This window comes from Nicotiana sylvestris, chromosome 2 (assembly GCF_000393655.2).
Source record: "Nicotiana sylvestris chromosome 2, ASM39365v2, whole genome shotgun sequence".
In the NCBI taxonomy this organism is placed as follows: domain Eukaryota; kingdom Viridiplantae; phylum Streptophyta; class Magnoliopsida; order Solanales; family Solanaceae; genus Nicotiana; species Nicotiana sylvestris.
The window spans coordinates 77,779,622-77,802,931 of NC_091058.1; the positions used below are offsets into that span (position 1 = coordinate 77,779,622).

General features: G+C 42.1%; 1 protein-coding gene across 1 annotated transcript; it reads right to left on the reverse strand.

The window, feature by feature from the left end:
• Positions 1–19,295: 19,295 nt before the first annotated feature.
• Positions 19,296–22,307, reverse strand: LOC138885110 (uncharacterized). Its single transcript, XM_070166009.1, has 7 exons — positions 21,591–22,307; positions 21,431–21,495; positions 20,750–20,885; positions 20,429–20,596; positions 20,142–20,284; positions 19,491–19,817; positions 19,296–19,407 (listed from the first exon to the last, which is right to left on the reverse strand). The coding sequence occupies exons 1-7, from the start codon at positions 22,305–22,307 to the stop codon at positions 19,296–19,298; spliced, it is 1,668 nt and encodes a 555-aa protein (XP_070022110.1).
• Positions 22,308–23,310: the final 1,003 nt, after the last annotated feature.

Genomic DNA, 23,310 nt, shown 5'->3' on the forward strand with positions numbered 1-23,310 from the left:
CGATATTGAACAAATCCGGACAGATTTAATGAAGAGAATGATATTTCTGATTCTGAGACTTGGAACAAAACCGACTAAAAAAATTTCAATTTTTAAACACAGAATCAACTTCAATACTAACTTCCGATGTAGAATTCTATTTTAATGTTTCTGTTTTCCTTTCTTTCTATCTTCCTTTTCAGATTTCTGTTTCTGCTTGATTTTCCTCTTTCAATCTCCTAAAAATCTGCCCTCTAAAGTCTGTCCAGCTCCCTGTATTTATACAAGGCTGGTCCTATACAATTTAGTGCTGGATGGACCCTCTTCTCCTTTAAAAATCAGAAAGTTTTTCCATTAAAACTACTTTTGAATATTTTAAAACTAAGTGCTATTTATCCTGTTTTTCAGCAGCCCCATTATCCCTTGTTCCCCTTTATTACTTAAATTATAGCCACTATCATATTATTGAAAGCACACTATCACATTACCCTACTGTTTCATTCTAAAATAGAACTGAAATCCTTCTGTAATTACAGCCCTCAAGGAAATCTGAATCTGATAAAAAACAGATTTTAAAAATTGTTCAGAATCGATTATCCTTCTGAATTAAACAGCTATAACCAATTCTATCAAGTTCTGGACTGAATCTTGACTAAGAATGCACTTTTCTAACACAATGGTATCTAACCAACATTTGTGAAATTGAAATTAAACCTAATATCATAACAACATTATACTGAATTCAGCCTAATAATTCAATTGAACTCAGCTTTTGAACTAAGATCAAACAAACAGGAGCATTGTCAATATTGACAATGTTCTGAACTTAAATGTTCAGAAAACAACACACATATAACGTCCATTTTATGGATTTATTAAACAAGAACCAACTGACTAACAATAACTAATTAATTGATTATTGCAAAATAATCCATCCAAAACAGGTTATTTCAGTTAACATTTTCAGAAATGAAGATTCGTAATATAACTAATCGACGAACTTAATCGAGTCGATTACACACATTGTAATAAGTTACAACCAACAGAAACAATTCACATTCGGATTAAGTAGATAGGTAGGAGACAGAAATGACAAAATTAATCAAAACAAAATATGAAAAATCAACAAGTTATTAAACAAACGAAAATACATACAGAATATCACAAACAGAAATAGAAAAGTACCTCTGAATTTTAATCAGACTCGAACTCAACTCGGCTTCGGATTTTTGTTTGAAATCAAACAGACCTTAGTCGAAAGTATTTTCCACTGAAAATACTTCGACTAAGGTCGATTAAACCTCAATCTTTACTCAATCTGAACGGAATCCGAAAGTTTGGTATTTTTAGGGTTCTTGAAAGTTCGATTTGGGATTTAACCATTTCTGGTCAGATTCGAGGAGAACCAAACATGATACAAGGGTGAGGGTAGCCTAGGGGTCATTTGGTGTCAGCTTAAAACAAATCTGAGTTTGTTCTTGTTTGGTCCGAATCTTCAAAAGAAGATTCGAGAAGCTCGGAACTGATTCGAGCCAAACAAACAATAGATCCATACTCAGGGTGGCTAGGGGAAGCTATGGTGTCGATTTGGGACTGTTAGGTTTAGATCTAAACTCAACTCGAATCTTCAAATGAAGATTCGAGAACCTTCAGGAAGATTCGAGCCAAACGGCTAACATATTTGGATAGAGGAGGTTCAGGGGATTCTAGGGTGTTATTTTGGTGACCGGCGGCGTTGATGCCGCCGGGTTTCAGGCGGTGGGATCTTAAGACGACTAGGGTTAAGGGGGGGGTCTGAGGAAGGTGACGATGAACAGTAGAGAGAGGGGGTTTAGTTAGGGGGGCGGGGTGAGGATTATGGGCTTATATAGGGACGGGGTGGGTTAATGCTGACCGTTAGATCTAATAGGATGAGTGGTCAGGATTTATTTACTTAATCAAACGACGCCGTTTGGCTTAAGTTTTGGGGAACGGGTTGGACCGGGTGTTGGATCGGGTAAGGACTGTGGGTTAGGGTGATGAGATCTCATCCGTTGATTGGATTCGATCGAACGGTCCATGATGAACCACTACTAAACGCTGTCGTTTTGACTCTTTTCGGACTGGACCGGACCTGGGCTAAAGGGGGTAATTTGGTTTGGGCCTGGATTTAAATCCAAGTCCGATTATATTTTTTTATTTCTTTTTCAACTATTTCATTTTTCTAATTTAAATTTCCAATTTTAATTATAAAACAATTTTAACTTCACAAAAATATATTAATTACTCTATAACAATTATTTAACACATAGACAAGACATCAATCACACAGTGGAATATTTAAAATAGAACTATTGCATATTTTTGTGATTTTATTTAAATTATCTTTTAAATGCATAATTAAATCCTATATGCATGCAACATGTATTTTATTTTATTTTTTCATTTATTATAACAAAGTAAACACCTACGGATATAACACAAGTATTTAGCATCACGCAAATTCAGATTTAGAGTAGACCGACAGGCTCTATCAGTCCTAGCCGTGTACCTTAGGAACTCCCCTCTTTTCTAATATAGCCGTTGGTCTGCACTACCCCAAGGTCGAGCCCCGACATCTCTCGAAGGTGAGCCTCGACCTTGGTCTCGAACCTAGAGAATCATGTACGCGGGGCACCATAATGACGAGGAAATTGGACCCTCCGATTTTACCGTACACAGATAGTCTCCGCGTTTCTTAGGGTGAAAGTGATAAGAAATGACCTTGAATTTTTGCCCCCTTCGATACTTTTTTAACGACGTCAGTCATAAGGTTCCAAGATGTGATGCCAAAATACTATGCACACGCAGCCCCTGAAGTTCTTCGCATTGACTATGGCAGTTGCTATCTCTTGGCCTTCTTAAATGCGCATGCAGGGCTTCTATAAATACTCCCCTTCGTGTTTTCTATAACTTATTGCATTTCCAAACCTCATAAATGGTTCGGTCTTCCTTTGCTTTCATTTTTTCTTATGAACGCAACTCTCCTTCTTCTTCCAAAAATTTCTAGGAATGGCAAAAACTTTCGCCTCTGCTTCTCAGGAGAATATGGCCTCATCCTCTTCGTTTTTATCTCAAGGTGAAGCGGCAATACCTCCTCGTGCTGAGGAATGTGTCCCAGGATTTTTCGCGATGGCTTCTGATTTTAACGTTGAGAGGCCTTCTTTGAAGCCGGAGCATCATGGGTCCGTGACTCAGTATATTAGCTCAATAACAGATGCTGGAAGAGTGAGAGCCGATTGTTGTTGGGGGGACGTTGTGCTTATGGAGGTCCCTGCTTGGGAGTAAGATATTACGACATACAAAGATGGTTTTCTCAGTGTGTATACTTATACGTTTACCTTAGGGCCGGTGGGGTCATCTTCGCCTCCGATCGATTCCGTGATCCTCGACTTCTACCAACGGTATCAAGTGACCCTCGGCCAAATTCATCCTTCATTCTGGCGCATTGTTTATATGATAAGATACTACACGAACATGATCGAGGAGATGCCCTTCTCCCTCGATCATTTGATCAGGATGTATATCCCTTGTCTCTTCCACGGGGGCATAATCAAGCTCTGCTGTTGAGCCTCAAGGTCCCTCTTTGCCTGTACCGAGGATCTCAAGAATGGGGGATGGATAAGCCGATTTGTCCGAGTGAGGACTTCTGACCTAATCCCGGCGAAAAAGATGTTGTTCCCTGAGAGGTGGAATGTGGAGCGTAAGTAGAAATGTTATCTAGCCTTCCCTTGCTTCTCGTTGACTATGTTCTTCCAAGCACTTAATTTTTCTCATCACTGCAGCCGCAACAATTTACCCTGGCACGGTTTCGGACCTCCAAAATTGGGTCGGCTGTCTGTACTCTATTTTCCCGTATACTAAGTGAGTGTGGTGTGATTTATCTCAAGCTCGGTGGGAAGCCAAGGACCATGGTGATATCCTACCCCTGCTGTAGTCGTATTCTTTGATCTAATATCGTTATTAGCTGCGTTCTCACTCCCTGTATTTACCCCTTGAATTTGTGTAGGTCTGGGGGAAGTCCCTTTGATGAAGGGAGCATTGCCTGGAGAGGAGGGTGCTTTAGTACCCGACGAAGGGAAGATAAGACAAAGGGATTCATCAGATGGACCATCAGAATCCAAGAAGGTTAAGGCGGAAGAATCCAAGGACAATTTGGCAGTTCCAACTACGGAAACGGCGGGAAATCCTCGAGTTGAAGCTAAGGGGGAAAATAGCTTCTCGACAACCCCCAAGGGATGTATAAACCTGGCCGATCCTTGGGCCGTAGAGGCAGTGGCATCTGAGATGGAGCTTGATGTCGTTGTGGTCTAGCTTCGTAGTGGAGAGACAACTGATGGAATATCGAGTACTGCCCCCGAGCTGGCTGGTGTCCAGGGTTCCCCTCGGGCCGAGGTGCCTTTGGTAGTCGATTCAGAGGGCCTAGCTCTGGGGCCCTAAATGGACAAGGGATGGCCCCGATTAGTCCTGCTAGTGCTATGGTCGTGATCGATTCCCCTCAGGGAACGACCCTATATCTTAAGGGAGTGCAAGATGCCCCGCATGAAGAACTCCCTGGCGTAGGGATACCAGTCAAAGTCGGAGATGCACTTGAGAGGTTTCCAACCTTTCCCAAGGAATTCCCTAAGCTCGATGCATCATTCGTCTTTGGTGATATGAGCAAGCTCTGCGAGCAGGTGATTTGTGCAAATCTCGTCTGTCTCTTTGAACTTGGCTACCCTGACCTTTGTCTTTATAACTTGTCTTTTTTCATGGCTTCAGGCCAAGGTGCTTTATAGTTAGACTTTCACCTGGTATCAGGATGAGGTGACCCATCATGAGCGCAAGAAGGCTTACCTTACTGAACAGGTTACCCAGTCCCCATTTACCATTATCTGAATTTTTGTTAGATCCCAGTGTTTTAATATCTCGGATCTCATTCGTGCAGTTTGAGAAGGAAGGTGCCTTGTTGAGGGAGGAGCTCTGGGCCAGAGATTCCGAAGTCTCTAAACTTAAACGGCATGTGAGGGAGATAACTTCCGAGAGGGATGCCCTCCAGGAGAAGGTGACCTTAGTCAGGGCGCCAGCTTAACGACGCGAAAGAGGATAGTGATAAGTACAGAGGTCTCCATTCTGAGCTGGTAGCTGTACTTTCTGGGATCAAAACTGAAGTCGAGACACTTATATCTTTACACAGAGAGGATGCTATTGCGACAAGCACTCGCACTGAGAGGGCGTCTGAAGAGGCCGTTCCAAAATCAACTCGAGCTATGGAACGTGCTCGGTTGGGATCTCGAAGGCATGCTTTTGGAGGCATGCCGGCCGGTGGCTCAAGAGGTGATAAAAATGAGGGTGGAGTCCTGGGAGGGGAAGATGTCGTCCAAAAGGAGGGCATATGAAGTACCTGTAGTTGTTGGGATGCAATCTTTGGCGGAGCCATCGAGAATGTAGGCTCGGTGACAAATTAGGATTCTGTTTGTTTCCCTATTTGCATATAGTACTTTCATAGTACGCTGTAAACGGAGATTGCGCTTTTTTCGCATATGTATATAAAAGAAAACCTTGTGGCTTTACTTATTCTGCACCCCTTTTTGTCTCGAATTTGGCCAGGTGAACTGGTCTCGGAGTTGGTGAGAATCCTTAGATTCGTGATATGGCCCTGGGCTCATTAGGCTGGCCCGTGGAATCTTACGCGCTTGGTTGATGTGACCTTTAGTATAAGATGGCATTTGAGCTCTTATGCTTTTGTTCAACTATTTTGGGTTTAGTCTCCGAGTAGGGTTTTGACTCGAGCTCATTTGACCCTCAAGCTTTTATGTTTGCATGGGCTAGCGACAATGGCTCTTACGCCTTTAATTAAAGCGATCTTTTATGTGTGTGGCCCTGAGGCTCATTAGGCTGGCGAAAATGGCTCTTACGATTTGCCCTTGGGCACATGTAGTTAACTATTTTGGGTTCAGTCTCCGAATCGAGTTTTGACACGCGCTCATTCGACCCTCAAGTTTTCGGATTTGTGTGGGCTAGCGATAATGGCTCTTACGCCTTGGGTCGAAGCGACCTTTTGTGAGGGCTGGCGACAATGGCACTTACTCCATGGGTCGAAGCACCTTTTGTTGGCTTTATTTTTCCCTCGTTAAGGACTTTTTGAGATAATTTTTGCCTGACTCTTCGACGGTTCGGGAAGAACCTTGATTAAGAGTCATTTTGTGGCGATGATCGAGCACCTCGGGAGGTTTGGCTCAGAGGTTGAGTAGCTCGAAGCATGTGATTTGGAGCTGACATGGTCAAAGCCTTTTTGCCTATGCTGAGGGTAGCCTGTTTATTCGATTCTTTTCGAAGTAGATTCAAAGTAATTGAAGGCTTATGATTTTATAGCGACAGTCAAGCTTCCCTGAGTCGCGTTAGTTTGGCTAGTACAGTCGTATGACCATAGTCATTTGTGCTTGGCCGGAGCCCATTTGATCCCGAGTAAAGTAGCATAGGCGTCTATATCGAGGGTATACTTTTTAGAGGTATTACAAGTTTGATATATAGCCTTAACTTCGGGATCGAGTTTATGCATGTAGTAAGGTCTTACAAAATTTCATGCCTTTGAGGTCTTATAGTTTTGCTGATACTTGGTACAAGTATAGTTCATGCCTTGCTTGAGGTCTTATAGTTTTGATGATACTTGGTACAAGTATGGTTCATGAATTGCTTGAGGTCTTAAAGATTGCTGATACTTGGTACAAGTATGGTTCATGCCTTGCTTGAGGTCTTACAGATTTGCTGATACTTGGTACAAGTATGGTTTATGCCTTGCTTAAGGTCTTACATATTTGCTAATACTTGGTACAAGAATGGTTCATGCCTTGATTAAGGTCTTACAGATTTTGTTGCTTCCTTATGTAGGTCTTACGAGACCAGCCTGCCCGCTCGTGGTCTTATGGCCTCAGGTTTTTTAATGAGTGGTGATTGGCGATAGTCTTCGAGTCATTGAGGTTGTTCTGGCATGGGAGTCATTACTTGTGAGCTCGGTGTTGTCTTATTAAGGGCTTATGATTTCATAGATACTGACCCTGAGGTCATGCGATTTTTGAGATTTTGACGCCAGTCCCCTAGTGTTCGGGGCACTTTCGGCCTTGGAGATGTTTCATGATTTTCATGTTACCTCATTAAGGGCTTATGGGTTTGGAGTTCCGACCTGGGAGGCATGTGGGAGCCAAATTGTTGACGCCAGTCTCCGAGTGTTCGGGACCATTTTGACGGAGGAGTCCTTTTTGCTAGGATGTTGGGTTTCCTTTGAAGCGTGAAATGCTTTGATGAAAAGGTATTCTTCGATTACTTGGTACAAGTATACATGTTTTTGTTGTTAAGGGCTTGATTGCTTCATATGGGCACGGTTCGTTCGACCGTTTGGCCCGGTACATTACTTTCCTACTGATGCCCTATTTGAGATATCTTGGTTCTTCCGAGTAGATGGCCTTCCTAGGGGAATACCGTCCAGTATTCAAGGTTGTTTGCAAAAAGAAATCTTGAATACTTGTGGAGTCTCTTTAGGTAGCATGTTGGTCGTTGCCTCGTTAAGAACCTTGCTGGCAAAAACCATTCTAGGGACAAAATTCGGTCAAAGGAAAAGAGTGCAATGCCTGAGGGTGTTTATGGAATTTTCAATCGGATGACCTAGCAGTAATACCGTTTTTGCATTGATATGTTCCAATTGCTCGGAAGATGCTCGCCCTCCATGGTACCGAGCTTATAAGACCCTTTTGCCGAATACTCTGAGTACACGGTATGGTCCTTCCTAGTTTTGGCCTAGCTTTCCTTCATTAGGGTTTCGAGTGTTGAGAGTGACTTTCCTTAGGACTAAGTCCTTCCCAGTTTTGGCCTAGCTTTCCTTCATTAGGGTTTCGAGTGTTGAGAGTGACTTTCCTTAGGACTAAGTCCCCAACCCCGAAGTACTGGAGATTTGTTCTCCTGTTATAATACCTTTCGATTTTTTGATTTTGGGCGACCATTCAGACCAGCGAGGCTTCTCGTTTCTTATCTAGTTCGAGGATCGTTGTCATGGCCTTGTTGTTCAAGCTCTCGGTAGTGTGTTGGAATCTGGTGCTCGTCTCCCCGACCTCCAGCGGTATCAAAGCCTCGGCGTCGTGCACTAGAGAGAAAGGTGTTTCCCCTATGCTTGATTTTGAAGTTGTTTGGTATGCCCATAGTACTTCGGGAAACATTTCTCTCCACTTTCCTTTGGCGCTTTCCTACTTCTTTTTTAAGTTCTAGATGATGGTTTCCGCAATGGTACCCTCATGAATTTCTCAGAGTACCCTCATGATAGTAGCCTGCCCTGATCACCTTTCGGACTAAGGAATCGGTGCCCGAATGGTTTCCGCAAGTACCCTCATGAATTTCTCAGAGTACATAGTCTGTGTCACCTGGCCCGAACATACTGCTAGGGGCCATCGAAGGTTTTTCTGTACAGAGTCTTGTTTTTATCGAGAGAAACCGGGCGGCTTTGGTTCTCAGGGCCCTCGATTCTTTTGGATCCGCGGGCAATTTTCTGTATTTCAAATAATCAATGTATTTGTTTCTCCAGTCCCATGTTAGGCTGGTGTAGTTAATCTCGGCATGACCTTCCTCGACCACTGATTTAGATAGCTGAACGACAGCCCCAGGGAGTAGGTCATCTTCTTCAATAGATGATCCTAGGTATACGAGGGCACCAGCCTCACTATTCTGCTCTCGGGGTATGTGGACTAAGGTCCATTCTTTGAAACGACGCAATGCGACTTGTGTTTTATCCAAATACCTTTGCATCCTGTCTTCCCGAACTTCGTAGTTCCTATTCACCTAGCTTACTACTAGGAGCAAATCGCATTTTGCCTCGATAGTTTCGGCTCCCAAGCTTTTGTCCAGTTCTAAACCTGCAGTCAAAGCCTCATACTCGGATTTATTGTTAGCCAATTTTGCAGTTTTTATAGATTGTCTGATTATGCCGCCAACAGGTGGCTTCAGGACTATACCGAGTTCGGATCCTCTTACATTTGTGGAGCCATCAGTGAATAGGGTCCATACCCCGGAAGACGTGCCTGATTTTAGTAAAAGTTCCTTCTCTACCTCGGGTATGAGGGAGGGCAAGAAATCGGCCACGAAGTCCGGCCGAATCTGGGACTTGATGGCCGTTCGGGGTTGATACTCAATATCATACCCTCCGAGTTCGATGGCCCATTTGGATAATCGACCCAATAGCTCAGGTTTATGCAATATGCTCCGGAAAAGATATGTCGTCAGAACGCAAATACAGTGGCATTGAGAATAGGGTTTCAGTTTTCGCGAGGCACTTATTAGTGCGAGAGCCAGTTTTTCTAGATGTGGATATATAGTTTTGGCATCTCCTAGGGTCCGGCTTACATAATAAATAGGAAATTACGTACCTTGTTCTTCCAGAACCAGCACGCCGCTTACCGCTATTTCGGATACAGCCAGGTATAGATACAGTGTTTCATCCTCTTTTGGCGTATGGAGCAGAGGTGGTCTAGTTAGATATCGTTTTAATTCCTCTAAGGTGTGTTGGAATTTTGGAGTCCATTAGAAGTTGGGCAAGGAGAAGAAATGATGGTTCATGTCGGACAACCTCGATATGAACCTGCCAAGAGCCGCTATCCGCCTTGTTAGCTGTTGCACGGCCTTTACATTATTTACCACTGTGATTTCTTCAATGGCCTTGATTTTGTCGGGATTAATCTTGATTCCCCTGTTTGATAGCATGAAGCCCAGAAATTTACCCGAACCTACTCCGAAGGCACATTTCCCGGGTCTGAGGATCTCGAAAGTTTCCTACAAATGAGTCAAATGGTCCTCTACGCGCAGGGACTTAACTAGCATATCATTAATATAAACTTCCATGGAGTTTTCTACCAGATGCTCGAATATTTTATTAACTAGGCGTTGGTATGTAGCCCCTACATTTTTTAGCCCAAAGGGCATTACGTTGTAGTAGTAGGTACCATATTTTGTGATGAATAAAGTCTTCTCCCTATCTTCGGGATTCATCTGGATTTGATTATACCCCGAGTAGGCAACGAGAAAGGTGAGGTTCTTGTGGCCAGCCATAGCATTGATCAAGCGATCGATGTTAAGCAAGGGGAACAAATCTTTGGGACATGCCTTATTTAAGTCTTTATAATCTATGCACATTCTTAGCTTATTTCCCTTTTTAGGTACCACTACTACATTTGCCAGCTATTCAGGGTACTTTACCTCTCTAATGGAGCCTATTTTACGAAGTTTCGTTACCTCTTCTTTGATGAAGGCATGTTTTACCTCAGATTGTGGTCTTCTTTTCTGGTTCACCGATTTAAACCTGGGATCAACACTCAGTCTGTAGGAGGTTATTTTCAGCAGAATTCCTATCATATCTAAATGGGACCAAGCGAAATAGTCGATATTGTTAATTAGAAATTTAAGAATCCTTTCATGTGTTCGAGGGTCAACCCCGTTCCCAAGTATACCTTACGATCTGGAAGGCATTCAATCTAAACAGTTTGTTCCAGATCCTCGATTGTCGACTTAGTTGCGTCCGATTCTTCAGGTTTAACTAAAGTTCGAGGAGCGAAGAAATCTTCTTCATCATCCTCGGGGGTCTCTATGTTCCTAGGCTCATCCAAGGTCGGGTGCATGGGGGTCGGCGCCCCACGGTAAACTGTGAACATTTCTTTCGCCACCCGCTGCTCTCCATATATGGTCGTTATGCCGTCCTTTATGGGAAATTTTATCACCTGGTGTAGGGTCGACGATACTTCCCTCATGTTGTGTATCCAATGCCTGCCAAGCAATGTATTGTACCTCATGTCACCACTGATGACTTGGAATTCGGTGTTCTGAACCGCACCGGATGTGTCGACTGGGAGGGTGATCTCTCCTTTTGTTACTTCGCCAGTTATGTTAAAGTCGCGGAGGACCAAGAAGGTAAGTATGACTCGATCGATCAACCCAAGCTATTCTATTACCTCTGATCTAATTATGTTGGCCGAGCTGCTTAGATCCACGAGCACACATTTGACTAGAGTGTTGCTCAAAAGAAATGAGATCACCAACGCATCGTTGTGTGGTTTTGTCAAGATCTCGAGATCCTCCTCGCTGAATGCGAAGGTGTCTTCGGCCATGCGGTCTCGGGTCGACCCTTCTTCTGCGGTGGATATTTTTGTCCGTTTGATCATGGGTCATCGGGGAATGTCAGTCCCTTCAATAATCATATGGACGTCATGCCGAAGAATCTATACTTTTGTCCAGGTTGGGTTTTGTGGTGGCATACCGACACCTAGAACAGCCATACCCCTATCTCTTTGGTTCTCGAGGTAGCTGTTTTCGCCTTTGGTTGCTGACTTAGGCATTTCGACTTGAAATTGAAGACCTTGGACAAGAAAAGGTGTGAAAGATAACTTGCATTGTATAATGAAACCAGCATGAAAATAATCACTATTATTTTTAGCTCCACAATGGGCGCCAAACTGTTTACCATGAAAATGGTAATAACAATTAAATTTGTTGATGGGACTCTAAAAATACGTGATCTATTTTTATGCTAGTTGTTAAGCAGTTGATGCTAGATATGTGAGACTTAGAAACAAAATAAAAGTTAAAGAGAGGGTGATAATCAAACCGATAGGCTAGTTAATCGGGGCCTCGAGCTTGTCGATTCAGGGCCTCGAGGTCGATCCTCGGGCTCGGCTACGAGCTATCGAGGGTAATCGGGGTAGGGCTAACAGTTATAAGATAATCAATGAATGCTCTTTATAGACAATTATAAGCAATAAATGAAGAACAATAATGAAGATAATAAATGGAAGCAATAATATCAAGAGAGTATATTAGAGAGCAGAGAGAATGTTCTTCTATATTTCGTGTGGAGCAACTGAAGCAACAGACTTTACAAAATGGTAAGGATCCCTTTTATATAGGAGGGGAATCATAACATAGTACAAAATATATTAATTACAAAGATATGGGGATGGGACAACTATATATGACACCCTGAGGTTTAGAGTAGACCGACAGGCTCTGTCAGTCCTAGTTGTGTACCTTGGGAATTCCCCTATTTTCTAATATAGTTGTTGGTCTGCACTGCCCTAAGGTCGAGCCCTGATAGCCCTCGAAGGTGAGCCTCGACCTCGGTCTCGAACCTTAAGAAGCATATTTGCGAGGCGCCATAATGACGGGGAAATTGGACCCTCCGATTTTACCGTATACAATTTTTGTTATATCTTTTGATAAAATTGGGTAGAAATCATGCCTATAGATTCAATTATGCTGATTGAATTATGTGAGTACTATGTTGTGTTTAGAAATCCTGCCTATAAGACTTTCATGATCAGGTTTAGTCTGTATTTCACATTTGCATACTAGAGATCCCGTTCATAGGACTTTCGTTCAATTCTGTACATTAGAAATCATGTTCATATGATCTATACATGTTTCAACAAAGTGTGCATTAGCAAGCATGCCTATAGGATTTTGTTAAATGTCCTCCCTGGTCTGTTTAGTTTCTGCCCGTACATTGTTAATATATATCATGCATATAGGATTTAAATCCATTCAAACCCAAAAATCATGCCTATAGGGTTTAAATCAATCCAACAATAGATATCATGCCTATAGGACCAAAAATCAATTTCCAATTTAGAAGTCATGCCTATAAGGTTTAAGTCAATTAAGTAATCACAAAGCATGCCTATAGGAAATAAAAATCTATTTTTTTACGAGTTAAAATTAGTGCTACGCTTAGAAATCATGTCTATAGGTCTATAATTAATAAGCTCATAGAAATCATGCCTATAGGATCATGTTCTGAATTCAATCGTTTAGGCAATGTATTTGTAGAACTTAATAATTCTGTGTTTACAATTGTGACATTACTGCCTGAAGTGCCCAGATTCATGCTGAATAAAATCAGTAGGCAAACAAATAGGTCTTAATGCTCGCCTCAACAAATCTGTCTCTGCACTCTGTTTTCTCACATAGATATCCTGCCTGTAGGATCCCAAATTAATAAAGTTTCCTGGTTCAATTGCGTGCTTTTGTTGCCTATTTGTGGAGGTCTATATGAGCCTATACTTGGTCTTTATCTGCAAGACCTATTTGTTTTGTTTGTTGCCTAGATTTCACATTTTTAAGTAACATAGGTTGGTCTAGAACCATCCCAAATAGAGGTCCTAATACCTCCAGGTACATAGGCAAGGGACGGGTAGTGCACGCATAAGGTACGGTTTAGAATCAACTAGTGTGCTTAAGTAACAACTAGTGCGCTTAAGTAACAACTTAAAGATAGTAATTGGGTAGTAAGGATATGATAGCCCGTGCACTAATTCTATGAGTAACACCCTGTCTTAGGGGAGTTACGAAGTATTGCATGGAATGATCTTATAGGCTAAAAAACTTAAGACCACCCCCTTACACTCTTGTTTAAAATAAATCGAATATTGTATTTGTCCAAATTGTTTTCTTCCTTTTTTAGACTACTTTGCATAATTTAAGTTCGGTCGGGACCCACCATTGTGGACCTCGAGGGGTGCCTAACACCTTCCCCTCAAGGGAATTTCGAGCCTTACCCGATCTCTGGTGATGTAAACTGGTTGTATGAGTTATTTTCTCTAGGTGCCCTAACGCACCTTAATCCATTAGGTGGCGACTCTTCAAATTCCCTACCGTAAAAAAGGAGTTGTCCCAAAAATATCGAAACCCGATTTTGCGAGAAAAAGGGAGCACGACAATGAGTAATTTCGAGACGAAGCGTAGGCAATAGCCATTTCAAGGAAGAAACCTATCATGATTACGGGCCTCTCATTGGCCCTTTGACAACTCCATGTAAGAACGTTTGGAGCAGGGTCTCTATGACACTAGGCATTCGACCCATTGCTTGGGTTCTAGAATTGGTTCTGGTATCTAGGCCACAGATGTAACACAAAAGCATAGATGAGAAAAGAAGATAGGAAGTAAAACAGCAAATTAAACATTCAAGGTGAAGTGTGCTTACCTTTCATGTTCCACTTCTCAGGGAACAACATGTCTTCAGCAAGGATGGGGTTCGAAGTCTTTATTCGGAAAAATCGGCCCATACAGCCTCGATCCCGAGACTCATATATGCTGGAGAACAGGGCTATATAGGCCCGGTGAGTAAGCGTAATCAGTGCCCCTCAATATATCAAGGGACTATAAAGGCGCATGAGGTGATCGAGGGTAAAGGGACATCCCTCGATTTCTCTTGTGAAGAAATAGAGGAGAATGACTATTCTCCAGAATGTAGGGTGGATTTGGCTGAGGGTGACATCGTACCTCTTGCAAAAGGCAACGCCGATCGGGTCTAAGGGACCCATCGTGAAGGGGTAAGTGTAAACACTTATCTACCCCTCTACGTGAGTGGTGATCGATTCCTCAGGTAAAGGAACTACTACATTCTTGTTCACCCAGTTAAGCTCCTTTTTTACCCTTATGAGGATGTCTTTGGTAACGAGCATAAATACCTCGAGACCGTTTAACATCGACCCGGCATCGCAGAAGTCTTTTCGAGCTTAAAGTCAACGTTTATTGGGTACCTTGGCGGAACGAATTCCACAGGGTGGGGTTCTGCCGGAGCCTCATTGCCAGTAGGTCGTGATGAAGAAGTAGCCTCCTTTTGCAGCATAATTATGGATGTTTTAGCCATTGATGAACAAGAGAAAAGAGAATTGGGATGATACACGATTTGATTAGGGGTGAAGAAATTTGGGTGTGAAGATTGTCAAGCAGAGAGATTTGTTGAAGAAAAAGCAAAAGTAGGGAGGACTTTGAGTGTAAAAGTTTGAATGAGGAAAGGCTAGGGTTTTTATAGGTAGCTGGCAACAGTTCGGAACCGGTAGTGGCTGACAATAACTGATAGGCATTTAATGCCTCGGTACTCGAACCGACGAGATGTTTCAGTATCCACTTATCAATGACATCATGGTCAAGTTCATCATTTATGTCATGGCCCATCGAGACGGCAGTGTGAAAGTTTATATTGTTTCTCGTTGTCTTCTCTCCAAAAAAATGAGGGGACTGTCTGTATACGGCTAAAATAGAGCTTTCCCTTTTTTGTATGACTAATCGAGACGGGAACGTGGCACACCAAGGTTCGATCCCATGTTATATTAGACCATTATGTAAAGTTAGATATTCGAGCTCGTGACCTAGAGATTGATCGAGATCGAGATCAGCTAAGATCGACACCAAGAAGGATAGAGACCGAACAAGATCAAGGGAAGCTTACCGACACAAATAATGGAAAGCCAAAATATCCGCGATCGGGCAAGGATCACGATGGAAATCTCGGCACGTATCAGAAGAGGTCGATTAATTAGCTAATCATATGATTTCTTACTTTATTTGCATTTAGAATTGTAACAAGGGTAGGATTCCCCTACTATATAAAGGGGATCTGATCATTTGTAAAAGATAGCACATTCAAGAAACACAAAGCAATATATTACCTTTCTCTTAAGCTCTCAATACTCTGTTACTTTATTCATATTTTCTAGTGAAATATTCATTTGGTTCGAGGGCGATCTAGCTCAAGGGCCAAAGTTATACGTTTCCTTTGGTTTGCTTTTATTTTTACGGTCAATTTCAATATCAATTTATCTATTTTTTCAGTTTGTGCCAAGTAAAATCACGTGTCCTTAAAACCACGTATAAATTCAATTGTTATCCGTTTTTAGGGTAAACACTTTTACATCATTTATTTTCGTTTAATTAACTTTTGTCCATTTCCCTCTTTCTTCAATAGAATAGGTAACAAACTTCATATACGCCAGCACAATACGAATCTCCCCTGTAGAATAATTTCTTCAACGTATAGAATATTTACATAGAGATGTACAAGTGAACAAGTCAAACTATTGTTGCCGCCTCTCTTAGAAGGAGCAAATACATCCAAAAAAATACTAATAGATTCAACATCTATAGAAGAAGGGAGGGGTATAAAGCATGCCAGCAAATAGCAGAAACATACCGTTTGATTGCCGGAAATATGAGGATTTCGCTGTAGAAATGGGAAGGCCCGAGTAAGAATTGAGTATTTTGCGGCTGAATGTTGTTAGGATTTTAGAAGAAGAATTTGAAGAAAGAATGTGGGCTGGAAGAAGGACTCAAATTAGGTGAATATCAACCGAATAATAAGTCAACTAATTTCTAATTCCAAATGAGTAATTTGAATTTTTAAATTTGTGATTTTGATATTTGAGTTAGTTTTATTATTCTTGGTATGTTGTGTTACATGACTAAGCGAGAGTTAACCTTTTAAATTTAAATCGGCGGGACGAGGCGTGAGTCATGAGATATGGAGCTTAAGCCCTATGAATATTTGAATCTTTTAATTTATAAATTAATAAATTAGCATTGCAATAGTATTAAAGTTACTATGATATCAAAATCAACTATAACGTCTTGTGTTTTGAAAAAATAAAAAAAATCTTAAATAATGTTATCAAACTACACAGTTTACCTCTCTAAAAGTTAATAATCAATAAACTTCATCAGTACTATAATTTAATGTAACGACCCAAATTTCATCGTAGGTCGTGATGGCACCCGATACCGTTGTCATGCAAGCCAACCCTAATTCAACTACCGGGTTCTCATTATTTTACCAAAACCACCCAAACACTTTTCTTAATAGTTAAGCTTTTAAACAATCGATAATTAACAAGCTCATAATAATATAAATACATCCCAAAATAATAGTCTACAAGTGTGTGCCAGGAACTAGTGTCACAAGTAGTAGAGCAACTAGTAGAATGTACAAAAATACCACTATCCTGCTGCCTGAAACAGAATAGATAGTACATAACAACAACAAAAGAAGAGACTTTGGTATGCTGATGTACGGCTCAAAAGGGGGCAGCTCACCGTGAGATCTCGATCAGGAATCAGGATCGCGCACCGGACGGGTAACTAGATGCACCTTTCTCAAACCCTGTACATTAATTACAGAAGCGCAGTATGAGTACATAAACAACATATACCCAAAAAGTATCCAGTCTAACCTTTCGAAGAAGTAGTGACGAGGGGTCGAATTGACACTTACTAAGGTCAATATCAATAATATTTAAGGTTTACGTATAATGACAATCTCATAACAAAGAGAAACAATATATTATTTCTTAATAATATATCAATTGTAGTCATGTCATATAATAGTTTATATTTCAAAGCATTTAAACAGAGTAAATCATGGATGAATTCCACATAAATAACATGCACACATTATGCTGAGGTCGTTCAGCCCGGTCCAATATAATAATAAATGTGCACTGCTAGAGGGCCAAATGACGCGAACCATAGATGCATCTATTTCTACCGAGGCGATCGGCCCGATCTACAAATAGCAATTTTTATCAAGTAAGCACACATTGCCCATTTATAGTCAAATAAAATCATACAAATTCTCAAGTAAGTGCGTACATTCGTTTATATTTATTAACAATTCCTAGCATGTCCTAAGTGATCTTAGTAGCAAGCAAGAACGTAAGCATTTGCAAGTATGGAATGATACGGGTCCTAAACTACCCGGACAATTAGCATAATAGTAGCTACGCACTGACTCTCGTCATCATGTATGTACATAGCCCCCATAGATAGTCATATACATTTATTTAATTTACCTAGTGGGTTATTTCCCTCTTACGAGGTAAGAAAGGAGACTCACCTTACTCCAAAGCTTACTTCTAATTTAAGAACACGCTCAAACCCTCAATTCGGAGCTGAACGATCCAAATCTATTCAAATGGGGTAAGAACTAGTCAATACAAGCTCAAGAGTTCATATTCTAACTGTTAAAGTACTTCCCCAACCTAAATACAAGTTTCCTAAAATTCATCCCCAGGCCCACGTGCCCGGATTCCGGAAATTCTCGAGGGAAATTGTTACCCAAAACCTAAGGATCAAGAATATATGATTTTTACTTCATTCCATAACAAATTTCGTGGTTAAATCTTGTTTTTATCAAAACTCTAGGCTTTACTCTAAACCCACAATTTTCACTAATTTACATAGTGAAATCTATCCCTAAAGTATGTGTTAAACTAACATTATGTAGAAATAACTTACCTCACAATGCTAGGCTGAAATATGCACTTTGGATGCTCCCAAATCGCTTAAGAAATGAATGAAATGTGTCAAAAATGACACATTTCCCGTATTAAATGAAGGCACTGCCTTCAGCGATTTCCGCACCTGCGGTTAGGGGACTGCATCTGCGGTCTCGCTTTTGTAAGGAAAGGTCCGCATCTGCAGAGTTTGATCGAGCTGTCCAGGGCCGCATCTGTGGTCTGGGGGTAGCTTCTGCGAAAGAGGAGCTGCATCTATGGTTCCTGGGCTCCCGCCCTTGGGCCGCACCTGCGAAGGATCGACTGCTTCTGCGGTCTCGCACCTGCGGCTGGCCAATCGCAGGTGTGGTTATTACAGCAACCTGGAGCTTCAGCTCCTTCCAAAATTTTCTAAATCAACTCGAGCCTCGTCCAATTGACGCTCGGGGCTCCCGAGGCCCCACCCAAATATTTTGATAAGTTTGAAATTATAAAACGGACTTACTCGAACCCTCGGAACGCCCGATACAACGCTAAATCTAAGAATCACCCCCTAAAACCAATTGAATCAAACTTATGAACTTCAAGTTCTTCAATTCATATCCAATGGAACAAAACACACTTATACTACTCTGATTGACACCAAATTTGGCATGCAAGTCTTTAATGAAAATACAGAACTATTCCCGGTCTCAAAATTTCATTCGGACCTCAATAACACAAAAACCCACACCAAACCAAATATTTAAGAACTTCAAAATTCTTAAGGCACCAAAACGCTCCCGGGTCATCCAAAACCTGATCCAGACATACGTCCAAGTCTGAAATCATCATACAAACCCGTTGGAACCTTCCAATCTCGATTCCAACGTCGTTTACTCAAAACGTTGACTGAAGTCAAACTTGGCCTTTTAAGCCAACCTTAAGGAACTAAGTGTTCCAATTTTAACCCAAACTCTTCAAAATTCCGAACCAACCATCCCTGCAAGTCATAAATCAGTAAAAATAAGTACTAAAAGTCTTATTTAGGGGAATAGGGTTCTAGAAAACAAAACGACCAATCGAGTCATTACATTCTCCACCTTTTAAACAAATGTTCGTCCTCGAACAGGTTTAGATTGATATTTGAAGTGCTAAATAAGTGTGGATATCTGCTCCGCATGTCCTCCTCGGACTCTTAGGTCGCCTCAAGACTGGTTGGCCCCTGCACTAGACCTTTACCGCAGAAATAATCTTGGATCTCAACTAGCGATTCTGTCTATCAACAATGGCAAATGGCTCCTCCTCATAACCCAAGCTCTCGTATAGTTTAATAATACTGAAGCCTAACACATGAGACAAGTCGTCATGATACCTCCTAAGCATAGATACATGAAAAACTGGATCAACTCCCGATAAGCTAGGGGTAAGGCAAGCGCATAAGCAACCTCTCCAACTCACCTCAACACCTCAAATGGGCCTGTAAACCTAGGGCTCAACTTGCCCTTCTTCCTAAATCTCATAATACCCTTCATCGGTAAGACTTTCAAGAGAACTTTCTCGCCGACCATGAATGATACACCACGTACTTTCTGATCCGCATAACTCTTCTGTCTGGACTGTGCAGTGCGAAGCCTTTTCTGAATCAACTTTACCTTTTCCAAGGCATCTCTTACCAAATCTGTACCATACAACTTAGCCTCACTAGGATTAAACCACCCGATAGGACAAAGACATCGCCGACCATATAAAGCATCAAATGGAACCATCTCGATGCTGGACTGATAACTGTTATTGTAAGAAAACTTGGGTAAAAGCAAGAACCGATCCCACTGCCCTCCAAAGTCAATCACACACGCTATAAGCATGTCTTCCTGAATCTAAACTGTCCGCTCTGACTTCCCGTCAGTCTGCAGGTGAAATGTTGTGCTGAGATCTACGCGGGTCCCCAACTCACCCTATGCGACTCTCCAGAAATGGGAAGTGAACTGAGGGCCTCTATCTGATATGATGGAAACAGGAACACCATGCAACCGAACTTTATCCCGAATGTAGATATAATCCAACCTCTATGAAGTATAAGTAGTCACAACCGGAATAAAGTGTGCCGACTTGGTCAACTTGTCGACAGTGACCCAAACTGCATCAAACTTCTGCAATGTCCGCGGCAGCCCAACTACAAAGTCCATAGTAATCCGCTCCCACTTCCACTCAGGTATAGGCATCTGCTGAAGTAGGCCACGTTGCCTCTGGTGCTAATACTTAATATGTTGGCAATTCAAACACCTAGACACAAACTAAACTATGTCCTTCTTCATCCAATGCCACCAATAATACTGCATCATGTTACGATACATCTTTGTAGCACCTAGATGAATGGAATATCGTGAATTGTGTACCTTCTCTAGAATCCTCTCCCTCAAGCCATCGACATAAGGAACACATAGACGATCCTGGAGTCGCAGAACAACATCCTCACCAATAGAGACCTCCTTGGCACTACCCTGTAGCACCCCCTCTCTAAGAACTGCCAAATACGGATCATCGAACTGTCGAGCCTTGATCTGCTGCAATAACAAAGAGTGAGCAACAATATACACAGCGACTCGGCTGGGCTCTAAAATGTCCAACCTCACAAGTCTGTTAGACAAAGACTAAATGTCCAAAGCTAGTGGCCTCTCCTCCACTGAAATGAATGGAAAGCTACCCATACTCTCTACTTTCCTACGCAAGGCATCCGCGACCACATTTTCCTTGCCTAGATGATAAAGAATGGTGATGTCATAATCCTTTAGTAACTCCATCCATCTACACTGCCTCAAATTGAGATCCCTTTGATTAAACAAATGATGTAAGCTGCGATGATCAGTATAAACCACACATGATTCCCCATGCAGATAATGCCTCCATATCTTAAGAGCATAAACAGTCGTTGCTAACTCTAGGTCATGCAGAGGGTAATTCTTCTAATGAATCTTCAGCTGATGTAAAGCATATGCAATAAATCGCCCCCCTGCATCAATACACATCCCAAGCCAATGCGAGAAGCGTCATAATATACTCTATACATCCCTGAACCAGAAGGCAACACTAGAACCTGTGTTGTAGTCAAAGCTATCTTGAACTTCTGAAAGCTCGCCTCACAATCATCAAACTAATGAAATGGAGCACCCTTCTGGGTAAATCTAGTTAGAGGTGATACAATGGATGAAAAACCCTGAAAAATCGGCGGTAATAACCTACTAACCCTAGGAAACTCCTGATCTTAGTAACTGAAGTAGGATGTGGCCAACTCTGAACTACCTCAATCTTTTTGGGATCCACCTTAATACCCTCTCCTGATAAAATATGCCCCAAGAATGCTACTGACTCTAGCCAAAACTCACACTTTGAGAACATACATTATAGCTTCTGCTCTCGCAAGGTCAGAAGCACTACTCTCAAATGTTGTTTGTGCTCCCCCAAGCTACGTAAGTATATCAAGATGTCGTCAATGAAAACGATATCAAAGGAATCAATATGAGGTCTGAACACCCTATTCATTAAGTCCATAAACACCACCTGGGCATTAGTCAAGCCAAAGGACATCACCAGAAACTCATCATGGCCATATCTAGTACGGAAGGTAGTCTTCGGGACATCCGAGTCCCGAATCTTATGGTGATACCCTGATCTCAAGTCGATCTTAGAGAACACCTTAGCACCCTGCAACTGGTTGAACAAATCATCAATGTGCGGCAACAGGTACTTGTTCTTGATGGTAGCCTTGTTTAACTGGCGGTAATCAATGCACATCCCCATAGTCCCATCCTTCTTCTTCATAAATAACACTGGTGCACCCCAAAGTGACACACTCGGTCTGATAAAACCCTTTGATAACAACTTCTCAAGTTGCTCCTTCAACTCTTTCAGCTCATTCAGAGCCATACGGTATGGTGGGATAGATATAGGCTGGGTACCTGGAGCAAAATCAATACACAAATCAATATCATGATCCGGCGGCATGCTTGGAAGGTCAGAAGGAAACACATAGGTGAACTCCTGGACTATTGGAACTGAATCAATCGTCGGAGAATCTACGGTGGTATCTCGAACATAAGCTAGATAAGCCAAACAAACCTTCTCAACCATATGTTGAGCCTTCAAAAAAGAGATAACCCGACTAGATGTACTAACTGAGGAACTCTTCCACTCCAACCTTGGCAACTCTAGCATTGCTAAAGTAACAGTCTTGGCATGGTAATCTAGGACGGTGTGATACGGGGAAAACAAGTCCATGCTTAGGATGACCTCAAAGTCGGTCATATCAAGCAACAGAAGATCTGCTCTAGTCTCAAAACCATAGAATATGACCACACAGGACAGGTAGATCCGATCTACAACCACAAAATCGCCCACATGAGTGGATACATGAACATGAGTACCCAAGGACTCACGAGGAATATACAGAAAATGAATAAACAGAGATGATACATATGAATAGGTAGACCCTGATCAAATAGCACTAAAGCATCTCTACCGCTGATGGAAATAATACATGTGATAATGGCATCTGAGGCCAATGCTTCTGGTCTGGTCGGAAAAGCATAAAATATGGCTGGAAAGCCAGCTGGCTGGACTTCACCTGACTGAGCAGTAGCTGGCTGACCTCTCCCTGCCTGGCCTCCACCTCTAGGATGGCCCCTACCGGTCTGTCCTCTACCTCTGGGTAGCTAAATAGTTGGTGCTATAATCATAGGCTATTGACCCTGCTGTACTACCTTGCCCCGAAGTTTGGGGTAGTATCTCCTCATGTGACTACGGTCTCCGCACTTGAAACAACCCCTCGGAGCGGCAACCTACTGCCTTGATATATGATCCTGATGGCCTATAGACCCATTGGAAGAAGCCTGAATAGTTGGTGGGCGGTATGAACTCTCCGGTATAGCACTGAAGTAGGAACCTGAAGAATGGGGACCTGAATACCCACTGGAAGAACCCTAGATAGCTGGCAGGCGGTAAGAACTCTCTAAAATAGCGCTAACATAGGGGGGCGCTGGAGCACCTTGAGGAAGTGGTGGTGTTGAATATGGGGGAATGCTGAGTTGACCCCTCCTAAAATGACCTCTGCCCCTAGCCTAGAACCTCTGAACTCTCCAGAGAATCGAGCCCTCTTGTCCTGCTGCATCCGCTCTCTACCTCTCAGATGGTAGCCATCAATCCTCCGAGCAATCTCCACTACTAGCTGATAAGAAGTCTCCAACTCCACCTCTCGGGCAATGTTGGCCCTAATACCAGAACA

What these genes read in the sequence shown, in the direction of transcription:
- LOC138885110 (XM_070166009.1), bottom strand. Translation starts at nt 22,307, where the DNA reads ATGGACTTGTTTTCCCCGTATCACACCGTCCTAGATTACCATGCCAAG. An exon ending in GGGAGAGGATTCTAGAGAAG is followed by an intron (nt 20,285 to 20,428) that starts GTACACAATTCA and finishes ATTAAGTATTAG; the next exon opens with CACCAGAGGCAACGTGGCCT. An exon ending in GGCCCATTTGAGGTGTTGAG is followed by an intron (nt 19,408 to 19,490) that starts GTGAGTTGGAGA and finishes ATCTATGCTTAG; the next exon opens with GAGGTATCATGACGACTTGT.